The sequence below is a fragment of the Antedon bifida genome, chromosome 2 (assembly GCF_963402885.1).
Source record: "Antedon bifida chromosome 2, ecAntBifi1.1, whole genome shotgun sequence".
NCBI lineage: Eukaryota > Metazoa > Echinodermata > Crinoidea > Comatulida > Antedonidae > Antedon > Antedon bifida.
In genome coordinates, this window is record NC_136227.1 from 10294833 (window position 1) to 10312772 (window position 17940).

A 17940-nucleotide genomic window follows, 5' to 3' on the forward strand; every position below is an offset into this window, starting at 1 on the left:
CAGTCAAGTAAGTACGATTCTCAAGACAAAAAAAAGTATTATTCTCAGTATGTATCTCATATGAATATTCAGTAATACAACATCGCATGTGTTCCTTATATCTATCATAGACTATAACCTAACCTTACCTTGCATGATACAGACACCACATGAGATACACATTAGATGCTGTTTACCGAATATTTCTATGATACTGGACAAAATTGTTGTATGTGGAGATACAGCACTGAGAATGGGAAAGTATCCATGAGTATATTGATGAAAACTGATATAATCATACTGTTTTAAAACCTTAACATTTGTTTACCTGGTTGAGAACAACATTTGAGACGGCAGACAAAAGTAAGAATGGACTTCTGGACATGGATGAGGTCATCAAGCTACTTCACAAACTCAACTTTAAACTCAGTAAACGCAAAATTAAAAAACTCTTCAGAGTACGTATTTTTAGATTTTTATTTGAGGATGCTTTAAAGATATGCTTTTATAAATGAGAATACCGTATAGTAAAGGTGTACCGTAGAACAATATCTTTGATAATTGCTGTGACCATGGACAACATATTCAGCAATTTTTATTTTTTGTCTTTAAGAACATGTGGCCAAAGATTAGCAATAGTAAATTAATCACTGTCCTATCAGATAATTGGTAATCCACCTGATACATGGACTATTTTGTAAACCATTTTACCTGTGTAACCCCTACTCGTCTTGAATGGTGAACTGAGTTCTTTAAAGTGAACACGGGTTATAACTGTGTACACTGGACCTACGGTTTATAGTCCTTATCCGAGAAGACTTGTTCCACCACGAGAACTAGGAGCGAGTCGGCCTCCAACCCATGCCGATATTGTTGGCTCTTTTAGGTAAGGTAACCGGCACCCCTGCTCGTCCATTTTACTCGCTACTTACTTGATTTCTTGATTGTTGTTTAAGCTTCTGTGACCTTTGATTACAATTGAACTATTGCTGATGAGGGCTTGTACTGCTGTAAGGGTTCATGTGTTTCTCTAATTTGTACTTAAACACATTAAAGATTTCTTCTGGGAGATTATTCACTCACCTATAATGTTATATGTAAACCATAATCATTTTCTATGTAATGTACTAGAATGTTGTTATATAATCTTAAGCTCATAACCTCCGGTGGTACATTTTCTGTTAAAAAAACAAAAAAATTCATATACTTATATTAATTATAATACCTCAGCTTGGTACATTTTTCAATTACATACCTGTAGATATGTTTGTGAGTGTATGTATAATTCTTAAATACAATGTTTGTTTTCCATGATTTCGGAATCTGGGCTTAGTATGAACGTAGACAGACAGACATAAATTAGAGGGTGGGATTACTGTAGACCAGAGGTGGGATTATAAGGATTATGAGGATATACGGTAATCTTTTTATAGAAGACAAACAATCATAATACAATAAATTATGTTTCTGGAAAATGTTCTCATTATATTTGAAGCTATTTTAATAAAAACATTAAACTATAACAATAACAATTCACGAGTAGTGTTTAAATGTATCTCAGTACCTTAGTAGTTTAGATACAATATATTGAAAAAAATTTTCAAAACTAATTACTTTGTTGAATTTGCCTTTAATGTCAGATAAGTTGATATTAATTATTTGACAAAAAGTAGACCCACTGCATCCATGCCATGATTAGGTAAAATGCATAGTATTTCATAAGAAGAGAATACCGTACAGTAAAGGTGTACAGTAGAACAATCTTTTAAGAATTGGTGTGACCTACGGGTAACATATTTGTCAGCACTTACTTGATTTCTTGATTGTTGTTAGCTTCTGTGACCTTTGATTACAATTGAACTATTGCTGATGAGGGCTTGTACTGCCGTGAGGGTTTCTCTAATTTGTACTTAAACACATTAAAGATTTCTTTAGGGAGGTTATTCACTCATCTATAAAGTGATATAATAATTATATACAAATCATTTTCTATGTAATGTACTAGAATGTTGTTATATAATCTTAAGCTCATAATCTTTAGTGGTACATAGTGATACAGAGTCCCCCTGAAGTGCCCTTTTAAAACTAAAGATCAGCAGCAGAAATGATGATAAATAGTTACTACAATTTTTGCCCCTTCCCTGCAAAAATCCTGGCTATGGACTTGTATGCTATGTATTATGAATAAAATTCAATTAATGTTTATTGTGGTTACAATCTATTTTCTAATATTTTACTGACAGGAAGCAGATACAAACACAATAGGACAACATGAGGGTCAACTAGACTATGAAGAATTCATGCAGTTTTACAAATTAATAAGTACTCGAAAGGAACTACTTTTTCTACTCCAGCAATATAGCCAATCAAAACAATACATGACAACTGAAGAACTTCAAAAGTTCTTGCAAACTGAGCAAAGGTTGGCGTCAGTAACAATCGCAATGTGCGAAGAAATTATTGATACGTTTGAACCGGTACCAGAAAACATAGAGAACAGATGGCTTGGAATTGACGGTGAGTATAGAACTGAACACTTTTAGTATGATTCGAACCTAAACATTTTTGCTTGATATTTCATATAAGAAGTGTTTCAAATAGTATGTATGCACATTCCATACACAGTGAGAGTTTTGTTTAGCGACATAACCTGTATAGGTGGAGCATTAAAGCTAAAAGATTGTTTAAAATGGGGATCACCATCAACCATTTTTTGTTTTTACTTTTTAAAATTGAAGGTTTTACAAAATACCTGCTGAGTCCGGAAGGAAATGCTTTTAATCAGAGCCACAAGAAAGTTCATCAAGATATGACACAACCTTTGTCCCACTACTATATGGCGGCCTCACACAACACATACCTTGTTGGTGATCAGTTAATGTCGCAGTCCAGTGTAGACATCTATGCCTGTGTTTTGCAAGCAGGATGCAGATGTGTTGAACGTAAGAACGTTTTTTTTATATATATTTAGTCTACAAAATTATGAATGAAACTGATTTTATTGTCACATTAGGGAAAAACTAATATTTTGTGTTGAGGTTAAAGGGTCTTTTACACTTGCTGTGGTCTGGCTCTGGTTTTGCATCATTGCGCATATCAATAGCGACCTTCCATTTTCACCACACGGCTACATGCCTATCGAGTAAAGAGACAATTCTGTGCACGCTCAGAAAAACATGACTATACATAGAGTGAGCTTTTTATTCGATTGTCGCATTATGCAAACAAAATATTGAGATGCGATTTTATCTGCCATGTCGGAACTGGAGAAAAAAGTGTTGCACACACTTCTGGAAGAAACATAGTATTAGGAGCGGAGCTAATTTTACTAATGTTTTGTGCATAGGTTAATGCTGAAATTAAAAAAGAAAAATAATTGAGCAAATTTGATTGTCAGAAAAACCAATCCTGTAGTTCTAAAAATGGCTACAGAAAAATTAAAAATGAAATGTTGTTTGAATTATTAAGTATAGCTCTGTCAGCTGATAAATTATGGATTGAAATTTTAGAGAAATGAATTCAGATTTCAAAGTTGTTTTATTGGGTGTTAATAATAGTGCGTGTATGTTTTCAAGTTTGATGCTTTACTTGCATTCATGTGTAAAACTTTTTGATTAAAGGTTAATATTACTGCATTGTGTTAAAATAGACCTAGTAAAGTCGTAACATAATTCTTTAGGGATACTATATTTATATATATGCCGTAGAAGAAATGTTATAAATATAAATTTGTTGCGATTTCTTTTTCAACCTCAGCCGACTTTACAGACATTATGTTGTTTTTCACATATTTTATTTTTGTAAAAACAATGTTGTAAACATGCTTGTGTTAACACCAATAGAACAACTTGAAATTTCCTTCTGTTACCGCTATACAGTTTTTCCATTTTATTTGTGGCCTATAGCTTAATTTATCTTTCAAACAATTACAGAAAAATAGGAATACTGGATAAAAAGAATGTTGTTGACAAGCCAAGGTTTACATTTCACAAGAAATAGGGCAGTCAGGTTCCTACACCTGATGTTATTCTGCAATCTGCTGATTTCATAAATCAATGTTGAGGGCTGCACTCAGTAGAATCAAACTTCCTCTTGCAATACCACCTTTACAAACAGGTTTAAAAAGTAAATAATAATTATATAATATATTTTCTAACTAATTTTCAGTTGACTGCTGGGATGGAAAAGATGGTGAACCAGTTATTTACCATGGTTACACCTTAACAACCAAAATCCTATTTCGTGATGTCATAGAAACTATAAACAAATATGCATTTTTAAACAACCCTTACCCAGTTGTGCTGTCAATTGAAAACCACTGCAGCGTGGATCAGCAGAAGAAAATGGCGTACTACCTTGGGGAAATCTTAAAAGGTAGATAATTCAATTCAAAATGTACAGTAGTGACAGTTCTGTTTTTAAAGCTCTCTCTACACTATCAAACTTTCTGTGACAAAAAAATGTGATGTACCCAAATATATGGACATGATAATGTCATATCACTACCATATTTAAGCACACCACTACCATATATGGGCACATTATACTTACTTTGTCAAACTAGTTTGATAGTTTATACAGAGCTATAGTCATATGTTATGTTGAATGGTTGTGTGAAGTACTCATTTGGTGTATCTGTTTAACTATACTACATTGTGAGTAAATGTATTTCACTCGTATTTTTCTTTTTCTTTTCTTTAAATTTTAGACAAACTCCATGCAACTCCACCATCTGAAAAACAAACTCATCTTCCATCACCAGCAGACCTCAAGGAAAAAATTTTAATTAAGGTAAAAATATTATTTAAGGTGAACATTTATTATGCATACATTATAAATTTACTCTATAAATGCATATTGATTATTAGATTATAGAAAGAGAAATAATCAAATATGCCAAACACAATCTTGCTTCTAGGTTACAATATTGATATTTTTTTCAGACAAAAAAACTTCCAATGGCGGTAGCAAGCGATGCAGACACAGGGGAAGTGACGGACGAAGACAGCGCTGATGAAATGGAAGATAACTTTAAGGTAACTATTTAGTTTTTCCAAATTCCAGATAAGCATTCACCTGATTACCTATTAGAAGAAATTATATCCAATCATACAGAGATTGTGACCAATATTCTATCATTTTACATATATTGTCACCAAGACTATCATTTAACACAGATTGTCACAAATACTACTCTATCATTGTACATAGATTGTCATAAATACTACTCTATCATTTTACATAGATTGTCATAAATACTACTCTATCATTTTACATAGATTGTCACCAATTCTCTATCATTTTACACAGAGTGTCACCAATACTACTCTATCATTGTACATAGATTGTCACCAATACTACTCTATCATTGTACATAGATTGTCATCAATTACTACTCTATCATTTTACATAGATTGTCATCAATGCTCTATCATTTTACATAGATTGTCATAAATACTACTCTATCATTTTACATAGATTGTCACCAATACTACTCTATCATTGTACATAGATTGTCACCAATACTACTCTATCATTGTACATAGATTGTCATCAATACTACTCTATCATTTTACATAGATTGTCATCAACTACTCTATCATTTTACATAGATTGTCATAAATACTACTCTATCATTGTACATAGATTGTCATCAATACTACTCTATCATTGTACATAGATTGTCATCAATACTACTCTTATCATTGTACATAGATTGTCACCAATACTACTCTATCATTGTACATAGATTGTCACCAATACTACTCTATCATTGTACATAGATTGTCACCAATACTACTCTATCATTGTACATAGATTGTCATCAATACTACTCTATCATTGTACATAGATTGTCATCAATACTACTCTATCATTGTACATAGATTGTCATCAATACTACTTTATCATATTACATAGATTTCATCAATACTACTCCATCATTGTACATAGATTGTCATAAATACTACTCTATCATTTTACATAGATTGTCATAAATACTACTCTATCATTGTACATAGATTGTCATAAATACTACTCTATCATTGTACATAGAGTGTCATCAATACTACTCCCTCATTGTACATAGATTGTCATCAATACTACTCTATCATTGTACATAGATTGCCATCAATACTCTATCATATTACATAGATTGTCATAAATACTACTCTATCATTGTACATAGATTGTCACAAATACTACTCTATCATTGTAAATAGATTGTCACTCACCAATACTACTCTATCATTGTACATAGATTGTCACTCACCAATACTACTCTATCATTGTACATAGATTGTCACCAATACTACTCTATCATTGTACATAGATTATCATCAATACTACTCTATCATTTTACATAGATTGTCACCAATACTACTCTATCATTGTAAATAGATTGTCACCAATACTACTCTATCATTGTACATAGATTGTCATCAATACTACTCTATCATTTTACATAGATTGTCATAAATACTACTCTATCATTGTACATAGATTGTCATAAATACTACGCTATCATTTTACATAGATTGTCATAAATACTACTCTATCATTGTTCATAGATTGTCATCAATACTCCTCTATCATTTTACATAGATTGTCACCAATACTACTCTATCATTGTACATAGATTGTCATCAATACTCTATCATTGTACATAGATTGTCATCAATACTACGTCTCTATCATTTTACATAGATTGTCATCAATACTACTCTATCATTTTACATAGATTGTCACCAATACTACTCTATCATTGTACATAGATTGTCATCAATACTCTATTATTGTATATAGATTGTCATCAATACTACTCTATTTATTTATTCGAACGTACCCCACATAAACGGACACCAAATCGCAAGCAGAAACTCCAAAACGCTTGAGACGATTAAGCATATATAATCTACGGCTACTATTAGAAATCATATTGCTAACAAGAGTATCCCATCCTAAATTTGCTTGTACAGGGATACCGAGAATTTTTATTTCATGCACAAAATCCAGCAATTTACCACCTATAACTAAGTTTGGAGGATCGGGAGGGGTTTTTTTAAAACAAACTTGCAAGGCTTTACATTTTGATGGATTGAGTTTGAGAAAGTTGTGACTAGCCCAGTTATCAAGATCATAAACGTCAGAATAAACAAAAGTGGGATAACTAGCACGACGGACCTCAACAAGGCTAATATCGTCAACATACTTAAATTTAGATGATTGGGCGTTTACGGCAGCATCGTTAATTATAACGTTAAAAATAATTGGTCCAAACTTAGTGCCCTGAGGGACGCCACAAGAGAGCGTTACCCATTCAGAGAGTTCGGAATGGTAACGAACTCTTTGGCATCTGTTGGTAAGAAAGTCAACTACCCAGGGCAATATTTCATTTCGCACACCAAGATCAAAAAGCTTTTGGATTGCAAGCGTATGATTAACGGAATCAAAAGCCTTGGTGAAGTCAGTCGCAACTAACATACCGACTGTGTTTGGTTTGTCAGAGCCTTTATAAAGAGTATCCAACATCTCAACCAGACAATGAGTTGTTGAGGATTCCTTAATTCCACCATCGTTACAACTCCTCACAGACTTTTGCTAGAATTGATTTGAGGGATATAGGGCGAAGATTTGAAACAGTAGCAGGTTTAGATTTAGGGATAGGGGTAATAGTGGCGTCTTTCCACATTTGAGGAATGGAACCTTGGGCAAGGGATGCATTAAGAATACTAGTAACAGGGATGCAAATTCTTTAATCAATTTTCCAGGAAGTCCATCGGGTCCAGGGGCTTTTCTGGCATTAATTTTGAACATTTCCCAGAATTGAATCTGGGGGGGGGGGGGGGGAGATTGTAGAGTTGGAAGGTAGGCTGGTTGCTTATGTCGTTCAATCGGGCGGCTATTATGTGAGATTGAGGCAAAACTCTGATTGATTGCCTTAGAAATTTCAAAGTGGTCACTTTGGGGGACTCCGGGGACTGAAATGTTGGGATGGGATTGTAATTTATTGCTCATAATTTTGATTCCTTTATGCCAATTGGATGGATCATTCTTTTTTAAATTTGAAAGGCGGTCTTGATAAAAGGATTTTTTTGCTGATTTGATAGGGAAAATGATTTTGTTTCTAAGGAAGCGCCACAGGTACATTTTATTTTGGCAAAAGGCTACTTGTCGCTTTTTAATGAGAATCTTAATTTCAGGGGTCATCCAAGGTTTGTCATTAGTATGCATTTTAGAAGTTTTTGGTGGAAAGTGAGTGTAAATAGCGCTATTGACTGTACGATAAAATAATTCAGCCTTAGCTTGGGGTGACTTAGCTTCTAGGACTTCAACCCAAGATTGGCCAGTTATCTACCTACCAAATTCAAACATACGATGCTTATAGGCATAGGTCTAAAAATACTTTTCCTAATACTATTATTATAGAGTAAGATTGTCATCAATACTCGATCATTTTATACATAGATTCACCAATACTCTATCATTTTAAAAATCAAAATGGTCTAAATTTGTTACCTTGCCTTTAATTTTTTTATTACATCTCCTTGCCTTTCTTCCATGGTTTATTTATTTATGTTAATTATACTCATAATTTAATATTTATATATAAATGATTATTAAAAATAAATTACCATATTTTGAATTTATAAAATTATTATTAAATATATAAAAATTGGAGTAGCTTGATGGTTAAGATGCTCACTTACCGATCCTGGATTCAAATCTTGACAGGTGCCAGGATTTTTCCCACGACAAAAGCAACTCCACCACTCTGAAAAGACTTTATGTAGAGCATTGTGTATGTTTGTCTTGTAAACAGGGTTTCCACCTTTGAGAAAGATAATTTATGAAATATTATTTATGTATTGTCCCTTAAAAACATAAAAATGAAGATAAATTAGATCAGACTTTGAATAGGTTAATTTGTAGTTAATCACTTCCTTAGAAAAAATAAATTAAGAAAATATAAAAAAAAAATCATTATAAAATGACAAAATAAATGGTTAATTCAACTGAAAACACATTGGCCGGCAGCCTATTGTAAGCTTTTAAAAAATACATCTTTTTTCGATCCAATTTTTTTTCAAAGTGGATAACTATCATTATTATTATATATTATTACTACATTTTTACAAATTATTTTTTAAAAGGACAATATCTTTTAAAAAAAATGAAAATACTAAATTTAACCATATTAATCTTAGTTTCATACCAGGCGACATAAATATGTCTTCTGAAGGACATTATTAAATAACATAACACATTTTATCTACCTCTAGGATAACATTAAATGAGTTGACACTTATCTTTCTATCTTAGAGATATAAAGTGATGATTCTGCATTGAGTGTGATTACTCAGTGAATATGTAACTCCCAAAAGATTAAAAGTTATTATGTTTGTAATTTATTGCATTTTCTAATGCTAAATTATGAAAATATAATGTTTGGCTATGATTTGAAATCATGACCTCTGAGTCAAGGTTGGTTTTATAGATGGTAGTTGTAAAATGTAATTTTCTGAATAATTTGAAAATAAAATCATCACTGGCATTCCTGTTCCAACTGGAGTCATACAGTATTATGATAAGTAATAAATATATATTCACCATGTAGGCCTACAAAAAGTACATACTCATTTATTATCTAGGATGTCTAAAATAGATTTATCTTTGATAGTTTTGATGATTTTTTTATATTTCATACGCATCCAACAGCGAGCAACACAGCAATTTACAATATTAAACTATAATTATAATTTATCATGCTCATTTCAGTTGAAAGAGTTGTGAGTTACAATCCTGGCAATACGTCAAGATTGAACCCTAGGATTGGAAGTAAAATGCATTATTGTCTGTGTTTGGTTGGTCTCTGCTTTTCCCTGTGTTGTGACATGTACAGATTTCTTGGCTATTTTGTTTCTAGGAGCCATGTTATGTAGAAGAAGTACCTTTTTTTTTATATAATAATTTTTTTTTATTAATGTGTATGATTTATGTTATATTTATTGGAGTTATTGGTCAAAAGTTAAGTTACCCTGTTCTGTATAACAATGAACAAATTAATGGAAGAAACTTGGATAGCAACATTTTAGTAGGAAACCAACTGCCCATTTAATTTTAACATCTTAAAGCATGAGTGTAATTATTTAAAAACATATGACAGCTATATTCTGTCATGTGCCTACATCTGGTATGGTTTGATTCATTATGTCTATATATGGGCAGCATATAAACTGTATTAAATATAAATGTATAGTCTCTAGATAGTGTTTAAATATGTACAAAACTTACAAGTAAATCTCAACATTTATTTGATTTGGATATTTACAATACCTCTGGGAAACATGACATTAAGAGTCGATTCCATCAGTACTTAATCTCTCATCATGTCAGATTTTTTCTATTAATGTTTGATTTATGTTTTGATGATAAATTGTTCTGTTGAACAATTTGCTTTTATGAAGGTCATTTAATCAGGCAATTCCCATTTCTGCTAAATAATGTTTCTATCGCCAAAACTAATTATTTTTAGCAGGCATAAAAAAACTGAGATTTTTTTCTGTATGCCATAAAAATATTTAAAAAATAACATAAATTTATTTAAATAGAATGAAAATTCTGACTACAACAAAGAATATGTAAAATACATTCCGAACACCATATATTTTGGAAAACCATACTTTTTGGATCCTGCCCAATTTTGGAAAAGTTTTGTTGAAGGAGAATGGTTCCTTCTGTACTCTTTGAATCTGTTGAATATACAATTAGTCTTGAATTAATGTATATATTTTTTTTTCTTTCAGTTGGAATATTCAAACCAATCAAAGCACTTAGAGAGTATAGCAATGGCCCAGCTGGCACTTATGCAAAAGAAGCCAGTGTCACCCGGCCGAAAAGCTTGGCAGGTTCTCGCCTCAAAGGTAAACATGTGCAATTCTGTTTCATTTAAAACTCGGATATTTTTGTTTATTAGTAGGTAATTATGTTTTTTCTAAAAGATAAGATTTTCTTTTTTGAAAGAACTATTTAAAAATATGGAGAGTACTTACTCCCTCCGTTTTTGATAGGTCTTTCAAAAAGGAAATCTTATCTTTTATAAATATAGAAGCTAAAGAAATTCTTCAAATATTTTTTCTATTTTATAAATCCAAAATTCATACAAGGACTGAATTGACAGCGTTTGAACTGTTCTGCACCCTTCCATTTATACATCTTAGTGATGGATCCAAACTTTAATGTAAATTATACACGTTTAAAAAAAATTCTGTGCATACCTAATATATAAAGGTCTTTTACTTCATATTATCAGGTTAAAAGTAATGTTTCAAATAGTAGACGATTTATAGTATCTTAAATAGAAATGCTGTAAAGCCAACAAAATATACAACAACCAAACCAAACGTTTCAAATTAATTAATTAAAATTTCAGTATATCACCGGCTGTTTTGAACTAATGTTCTTTGCCTGTTGTGTTTATATATTATATTCATGAAATGTATTATTTTCATACTTACTTTTTTAATACCTTATTCATTTGTTTTATTATTTTTGATTGAAAGAAAGAAAATAAATGTTTACGTTGAATTGAATTGAACAGGTGCCATCTAAGAAATTTCAAAGTACTGATTTTTTTCCTCCATTTATCAATGTCACCTGTCACAATAGGTCAAAGGTCAATTGGTTGGACCAAAGCCTGATGAAGATGAAGAGCAAGCCGAATCTGAGGGCACCAGTCGCAATAAGACGCCACAACGTACAACTAAGAAAAAGGTAAAAAATGAGAATTTAGCATTTGGACACACAACACATCAATCAAAAGTACTAAATCATTTTCATAGCATCTATTTTCTTATAGTGATTTTTTTTTTGTGACATTTAAGTTCTTTTCAATTTGTTTAACAGAGGCGCAGTAATCGTAGGTTCTCTAGTACTGATAGTGGAATTGGGAGTGAAAAATCGCGGGATGAACCGCAGGAAAGCAGCGAGGGAAGCGAGAGTCGCAGTAGAAGTGGCAGCAAAAAGAAAATTATAATGTCCAAGATGTTATCTGATTTAGTTGTTTATACTAAGTCTTCATCCTTCTCAGGCTTTACATCAGGTAATAAAAGTTTAGTAAGCTGGATGGTTCAGGCATTAATTTGGCCCGCAAAGTTAATGTCCTCCTCTTTCGGAGGAATTTTCCCTTTTCTATGGCCACAAGATGGATTTATAAATTAAATCAGGCCCACACTATAAATCTCATGGGAGAGGCTCTATGGTAGTTCAAATCCTGACTTTTTCCAAATAGACTTATTTTTACAAGAATGTTTGTAGCGTTATTTAAAGAATATTCTTCTATTTTATTTAAAGTATTATAATCTTATTTTTCAGCACCATTTTGGGAGCTTCCTTCGATGGGTGAGATGCGGGCGATGAATTTATGCACGGTGCATGCCTCCCAAGTTGCAAGATTCACACGCAATAATTTATGCAGAGTTTACCCATCTGCGTACCGTATTGATTCAAGTAACTATAATCCAACACCTATGTGGAATGCAGGAATTCAGATAGGTAAGACCAATGTAGTGTTTATGTCCGGTTCAATAATCAATGGTTTTTTTACATTTTCATTGTAAAACAATCAATTTTGAATAGTGTCCAAGCAAGGGTATTCTAAAATCATCTTCATTAAAATTCTTTTTTGAAATACTTGCTTCACCTTTCAAGATTATGTTTTCAATGTCGAATTGGAATTAGTACTCCCAACAATTGTTTCCATCATTAAATGTAATTTAATACTTAAGCTCAGCTACAGACATGTATTCCAAATTTTGTCTGCACCTGTGCTTTTAATATGAAAAAGGTATGTGTAACTGTAGTTACAGTGGAATATCCTACATGACTATACTGTATGTATACATCTATACTATTCGTGACTTGGGCAATATGGGCTTTCCCGCTTGGCTACAGCCATTGTCCAGTTAAGTGAATATTGATGCTAATAACATTATTATTTCTGGTTACAGTTGCTTTGAACTATCAAACAGAAGGAAGAGCAATGCAGTTATGTAACGCCCTGTTCAGTTATAATGGTCAGTGTGGATATGTCTTAAAACCTGATTACCTTTGTGATGGTAAGTTTTAATTATTAGAATCAATATCAAGTGGTAATTATTAACTATAGAGAGGCAACAGCGAATGATGCAAACACAACTCCTCAAAATGGCCAGCATATTTGTTTAAAAATATTAGTTAGTTTAACATAATATCCTAAAGATAATGTGGATTTTGTAGACCTACTATACTTCTTCTTGAACACTAGTCCTCACCATTCTGTGCGTTTTCGGCATTTGTGTATATAGCCCTGTGTGTGAAAATTTGGTTTGTCTCAGAATGTTTGCCATCTATATTTTTTTAATCTATTGTTAACGAATAATTTCTTCAGAAAAAAACCTAAATGTTACCATACACAAACACAAGAATACAACATAAGGTGTGTTGAAATATCGTGTGGTCCCTCTCTATGGTGACTGTGATGATGAGCTGTGATTAAATTGAATTTCACTCTCAAGTTGATTATATAACCCTTTTGATAATTATACAATCACTCTTCTGACTAAATATTCATAGCAGAATATTAATATCACATGCTTAGGGATCAGGTCATGAGAGGTCATGTTACCACCTTTGGGAAATGTAAAATGTAGTTTTGTTGAAAAAATTGGAACAAACATACTTGCACTGATTACATTTACATGGTGAATAAAAAATGCCATCTATGCATACTATCTGTACCATACTGATTGGATCCTTAGGCAGGCAAGATGCTTTACTCCCATTGCCTCACCTTTCAGATGGGATGTAAAGCCGTTGGTTCATTCCATGTTCATACTGTATAGTGCACATTAAAGAACTTGGTACACTATTTGAAAGAGTAGGAGATTGTCTACCGGTATGCTGGTTGGCACTGAACTGCTAGATGCCATGGGTCCGTGGAGGGCCTATACCCAAATTTCTCCAGTTGCCAGCATGCATTCAGAAATGAGGATTACCTGTGGAATTTTGAATTCGGACTTGATTGTGTGATGAATGTATATATTATTTAATATTACCTGTTCTTGATGCTGTCATGATTAAATGATAATTTAAATTTATAATAATTTTTATTTTAATTGATCAAAATGGGGGAGTTGAGTTTTTGTTGAACATGATTCAACTAAATTTGAGTGGCTATGAACAACAGAATTTCTCAGAATAGTAGTTCAACATATTGCCATACATAGTGTTTTATTGGTCATAATTCAGCGTGAAGGCTAAACACCTATATACGAGAGTTCGTTACGGTAGGTGTTGTGTTTGTGTGTGAAATTTATTTTATTAGTAACGCTATCTCAAAATACTTTCATCTCTGCCCTCGTTATTGCGTTATTATTTCATTATTATTTCTATTTAAATGTAAAATTTCGCTGATTTATACTTGCTAATACAGCAATGTGATCTAAATGACACTATAAATAATTTATTAATCTATTTGAAAGTAGGTTACAGTGTGGTTATTTAAAGTTTGTACGACTTCCGTAATTTAGTGGTATGTCCTTGAATCTACTAGATATCGCATCATCATTGGTGCCTACTTAAAGGTGCTGTGCATTACCCCTATGTAAAGCTCATTGTCAGAATCCAGTTTTTCTATCCATTTCTTTTCCTAAATTAAATTTAGTTTCCAGGATTTTCTTTATGGTGGGTCGCATGCCCCACAAATTCAAAAAGCAAGCAGCCAAAAAAAAAATAAAACCATTGTTTTTTGATAAACCATACTTCCTGTGGTAAAATCAATCGTATACGTTTCTCGATGAGGCATGGTTTAATACGGTGTTCCGCAATTTATGGACATTTTTTTTTAAGGACGACTTAAGAAATTGTAAGCAAAAATATTCATTAAATTATCACGCAGAATACTACAAACAAATACACACAGCAAGCAAGTGTCTAGATGATAAGTTTGAGATTTGTGGTCAGAGTTATATAGTTTGATTGCCATTGATATGTGCAGCTAAATTGTGTAGTTAATGCATCTACTGTAGTAGATGTATTTAGGCCATGATATAAAGATTAATACGTATTACCACAAGAAACTGCATTTCTTTACACTTACTAAAGCCCAGGAGCCTTGGTTATGTTTCATAATAACACTTTAGCATAATTATATGTATTAAAATAATAGAGTCTCCCAAGCCAGGTAAATTACTTGATCACAGATTATTATTGGTCCTACAGCTCTGTTACATTATCCACTAAGCCTCATAATAGTAGTAAAAAAAAAAAAAAAAAAAAATCATTGTGTTTTTTTGCTTTTCATCCAGCTTCTCATTATATGCTCACATCAATGTTTAATGACATCAAATAAAATATCATTAAAAATATATATTGTTTAAAAGTGTGTTTCAACCTACTTATTATATATAAATAAACATAGTTTAAAAATTATTTGATACGATTTAAGAGATTGCTGGTAACAATTAAAATGAATACACGTATTGAAATTTTTGTTAAAGAAAAGAAGTATTTGTTTTCAATTAAGTTCCTTGTGAAACAAATTTGAATCAGTCATCATTGGTTGACTAAAAATAATTGCAAATATGTAAGACATTTAATACACAAACTGTAAACAAATAAAAAATAGAGTAAAAAACGCCATCCCAACGAAGTCTATATATATTTATTAATTAAATTTATAAACCGTTTTTATGAAATTTTAAAGCACCTGGAACATGCTGCTGGCACCAGAAAACCAGAAAATCCTCAAACAAAAGAACTGCACCGTATAAAAATTAAAATGGTTGCGCGAATCCTTTGTTTAAAGAAAGCAAATTTGCAGAGTCAACTTTGACCTCCAAAGCCCACTTAATCCAGATAAGGATGATTAATTACCAAGTTTTCCCCAGAAGTTTTCTTAACTCACCCATAGTGAATATGTCACTATAATAAAAATTCTTAAAGGGACATTTCTAACTTACTATACTGTAAAGCAACTCCTTTCTTGGTTAGAGAACATAATCACCACAATATTTATTTCTTTATCTCAATTGAAAATATAGGTGAGACTGAGTTTGATCCTAGCTGTCAAGGAACTCATCTGACCCTGCAAAAGAAGCTACTAACGTTACAGGTTATAAGTGGGCAACAACTGCCTAAGCCACCTCAAAGTTTACTGGGGGAGAGGGGTGAGGTATGATATCCTATTAATAATTATATTTTGCAAGGTAATATTATGTTTATATAGTTCTCTATAAAACATAATACAACCTGGTGTATTTAAATTCTACATAGACCAAGACAATCTAACAACAGAATGCTAAGCTTGCCTTGCCATTCCTTTGATCTTAGGATTGGCTGCGACATAGTTGCAGTTACAGTAGCAAGTAAATCATTTCCTGGTTTCTGTTTAGGATCGTGGAACTGATCACGTTGCAGCCATATAATATAAAACCTTGGATCTAAATGAAGCTCAACATCTTGTTATTAGATTTTCTTGCTTTTACAAAAGGTTCCAATGTTCAGAAAGTGTAGGTTTGGGGAAGTTACATTTCACTTGTGTTGCCTGCATGATGTAAGACAATTTTTAGCATAGTTTTGTTGAGAGGTGAGGTACAAGAACTTTTGTTTTATATATAAAATTGGTTTTTTTTAAATATAAATTTTGGTCAAGTGGAATAATTTTTCTTCAATAGATAATTGATCCATTTGTTGAGGTTGAGGTCATTGGCCTTCCATGTGACACAGCTAAGATGATTACGAAGACAATACAAGATAATGGTAAAATATAATTCTGAAATTTTGCAATTTATGTGCCAATTTATATTAGGCATACTAACAAAATTAGGAAATATTACGAAAACAAATAGAAATGGCTGTACACAATAATAATATATTTAATTAGCATATCAACCACAATCTTGCCAAGAAAAAGCAATAGGAATAGGCCTGAACAGATGATCTCTATAACAACTGGACAGGACATAAATATCCTAAGGCTTGTGATGGATACTCCAGCCAAATTTTCTCGTTAATTTACCCCTGAGAGAATAGTTGCCATGCCAGTGTGCAGATTAACTTTACATAATAGTTATCTACTTTGAACAAAAATTGAAAAGAAATGTGTTTAGCTGAAAAAAATGTAATTTTAAGCAAAAATAGTCAAATTGGCTGCCAGCCAATGGGTTTCTGGTTGAATTGACCATTTATTTTGTCATCTTATATGAGAAAACATTAATTTTGTTTTCGTTTTTTTTTTACAGGAAGGGATTAACTTAATTAGAAGTACAAAATAACATATTCAAAGTCTGATTTAATTAATCTTCATTTTTCATGTTTTTCTAGGTTTTTCACCAATCTGGAACAGTACTATGCAATTTGGTATCCAAGCAATTGACTTAGCATTGATAAGGTTTGCTGTATGGGATGAGGATCCGATTGGCAGGGATTTCATTGGACAGGCTACTCTACCAATGTCTAGCCTAACTCAAGGCTACAGACATATTCACCTAGATGGGCTGGATCAGGCGACAATCTTTGTAAATATTAGCATTACAGACTTTGATGAGAGGGTAAGAAAATATTTAAACTCTTGATAACATTGTCCAGGAGAAAATTGTGGTTGACACAATAGTAGCACTCGTCCGTGGTGCTATACCACCGTGCTGGGCCGGTGGAAGTACACAGGCTTAGCCTGGGGCTTATGTCAGGCCTAGCCTTGATCATTAAGTTTCTAAACGAAGGCTGGAGTCCTAGTGATAAGACCCAGGTCATAACCTGTATTAAAATAACCAATACAAATCAATAATTCACAGTTTGGAAATATAATTTGACTGAAATTCACTTTACTACATTCTCAGAAAATCATCGCAATCATTCTCGGCCATGATTTTGGTAAACTTTTTGTTGTTATGACATCATACGTCCACTTGTACTCATGTCATA

The 17940-nt window shown here is 32.3% G+C and overlaps 1 protein-coding gene across 2 annotated transcripts in view; it reads left to right on the plus strand.

Annotated features, from left to right (window-relative positions):
- Nucleotides 1-17940, plus strand: part of LOC144835055 (uncharacterized) — a 62205-nt gene that overhangs the window by 34021 nt on the left and 10244 nt on the right. For both annotated transcript variants that reach the window (XM_078690071.1, XM_078690072.1), the window contains exons 6-19: nt 308-437; nt 2223-2496; nt 2718-2921; nt 4147-4353; nt 4688-4770; nt 4923-5015; nt 10785-10901; nt 11647-11751; nt 11884-12079; nt 12352-12531; nt 12987-13094; nt 16059-16189; nt 16692-16776; nt 17341-17567. In XM_078690071.1, coding sequence (XP_078546197.1) covers nt 308-437; nt 2223-2496; nt 2718-2921; nt 4147-4353; nt 4688-4770; nt 4923-5015; nt 10785-10901; nt 11647-11751; nt 11884-12079; nt 12352-12531; nt 12987-13094; nt 16059-16189; nt 16692-16776; nt 17341-17567 — 2140 coding nt within the window. The remainder of the gene's footprint in view (nt 1-307; nt 438-2222; nt 2497-2717; nt 2922-4146; nt 4354-4687; nt 4771-4922; nt 5016-10784; nt 10902-11646; nt 11752-11883; nt 12080-12351; nt 12532-12986; nt 13095-16058; nt 16190-16691; nt 16777-17340; nt 17568-17940) is intronic.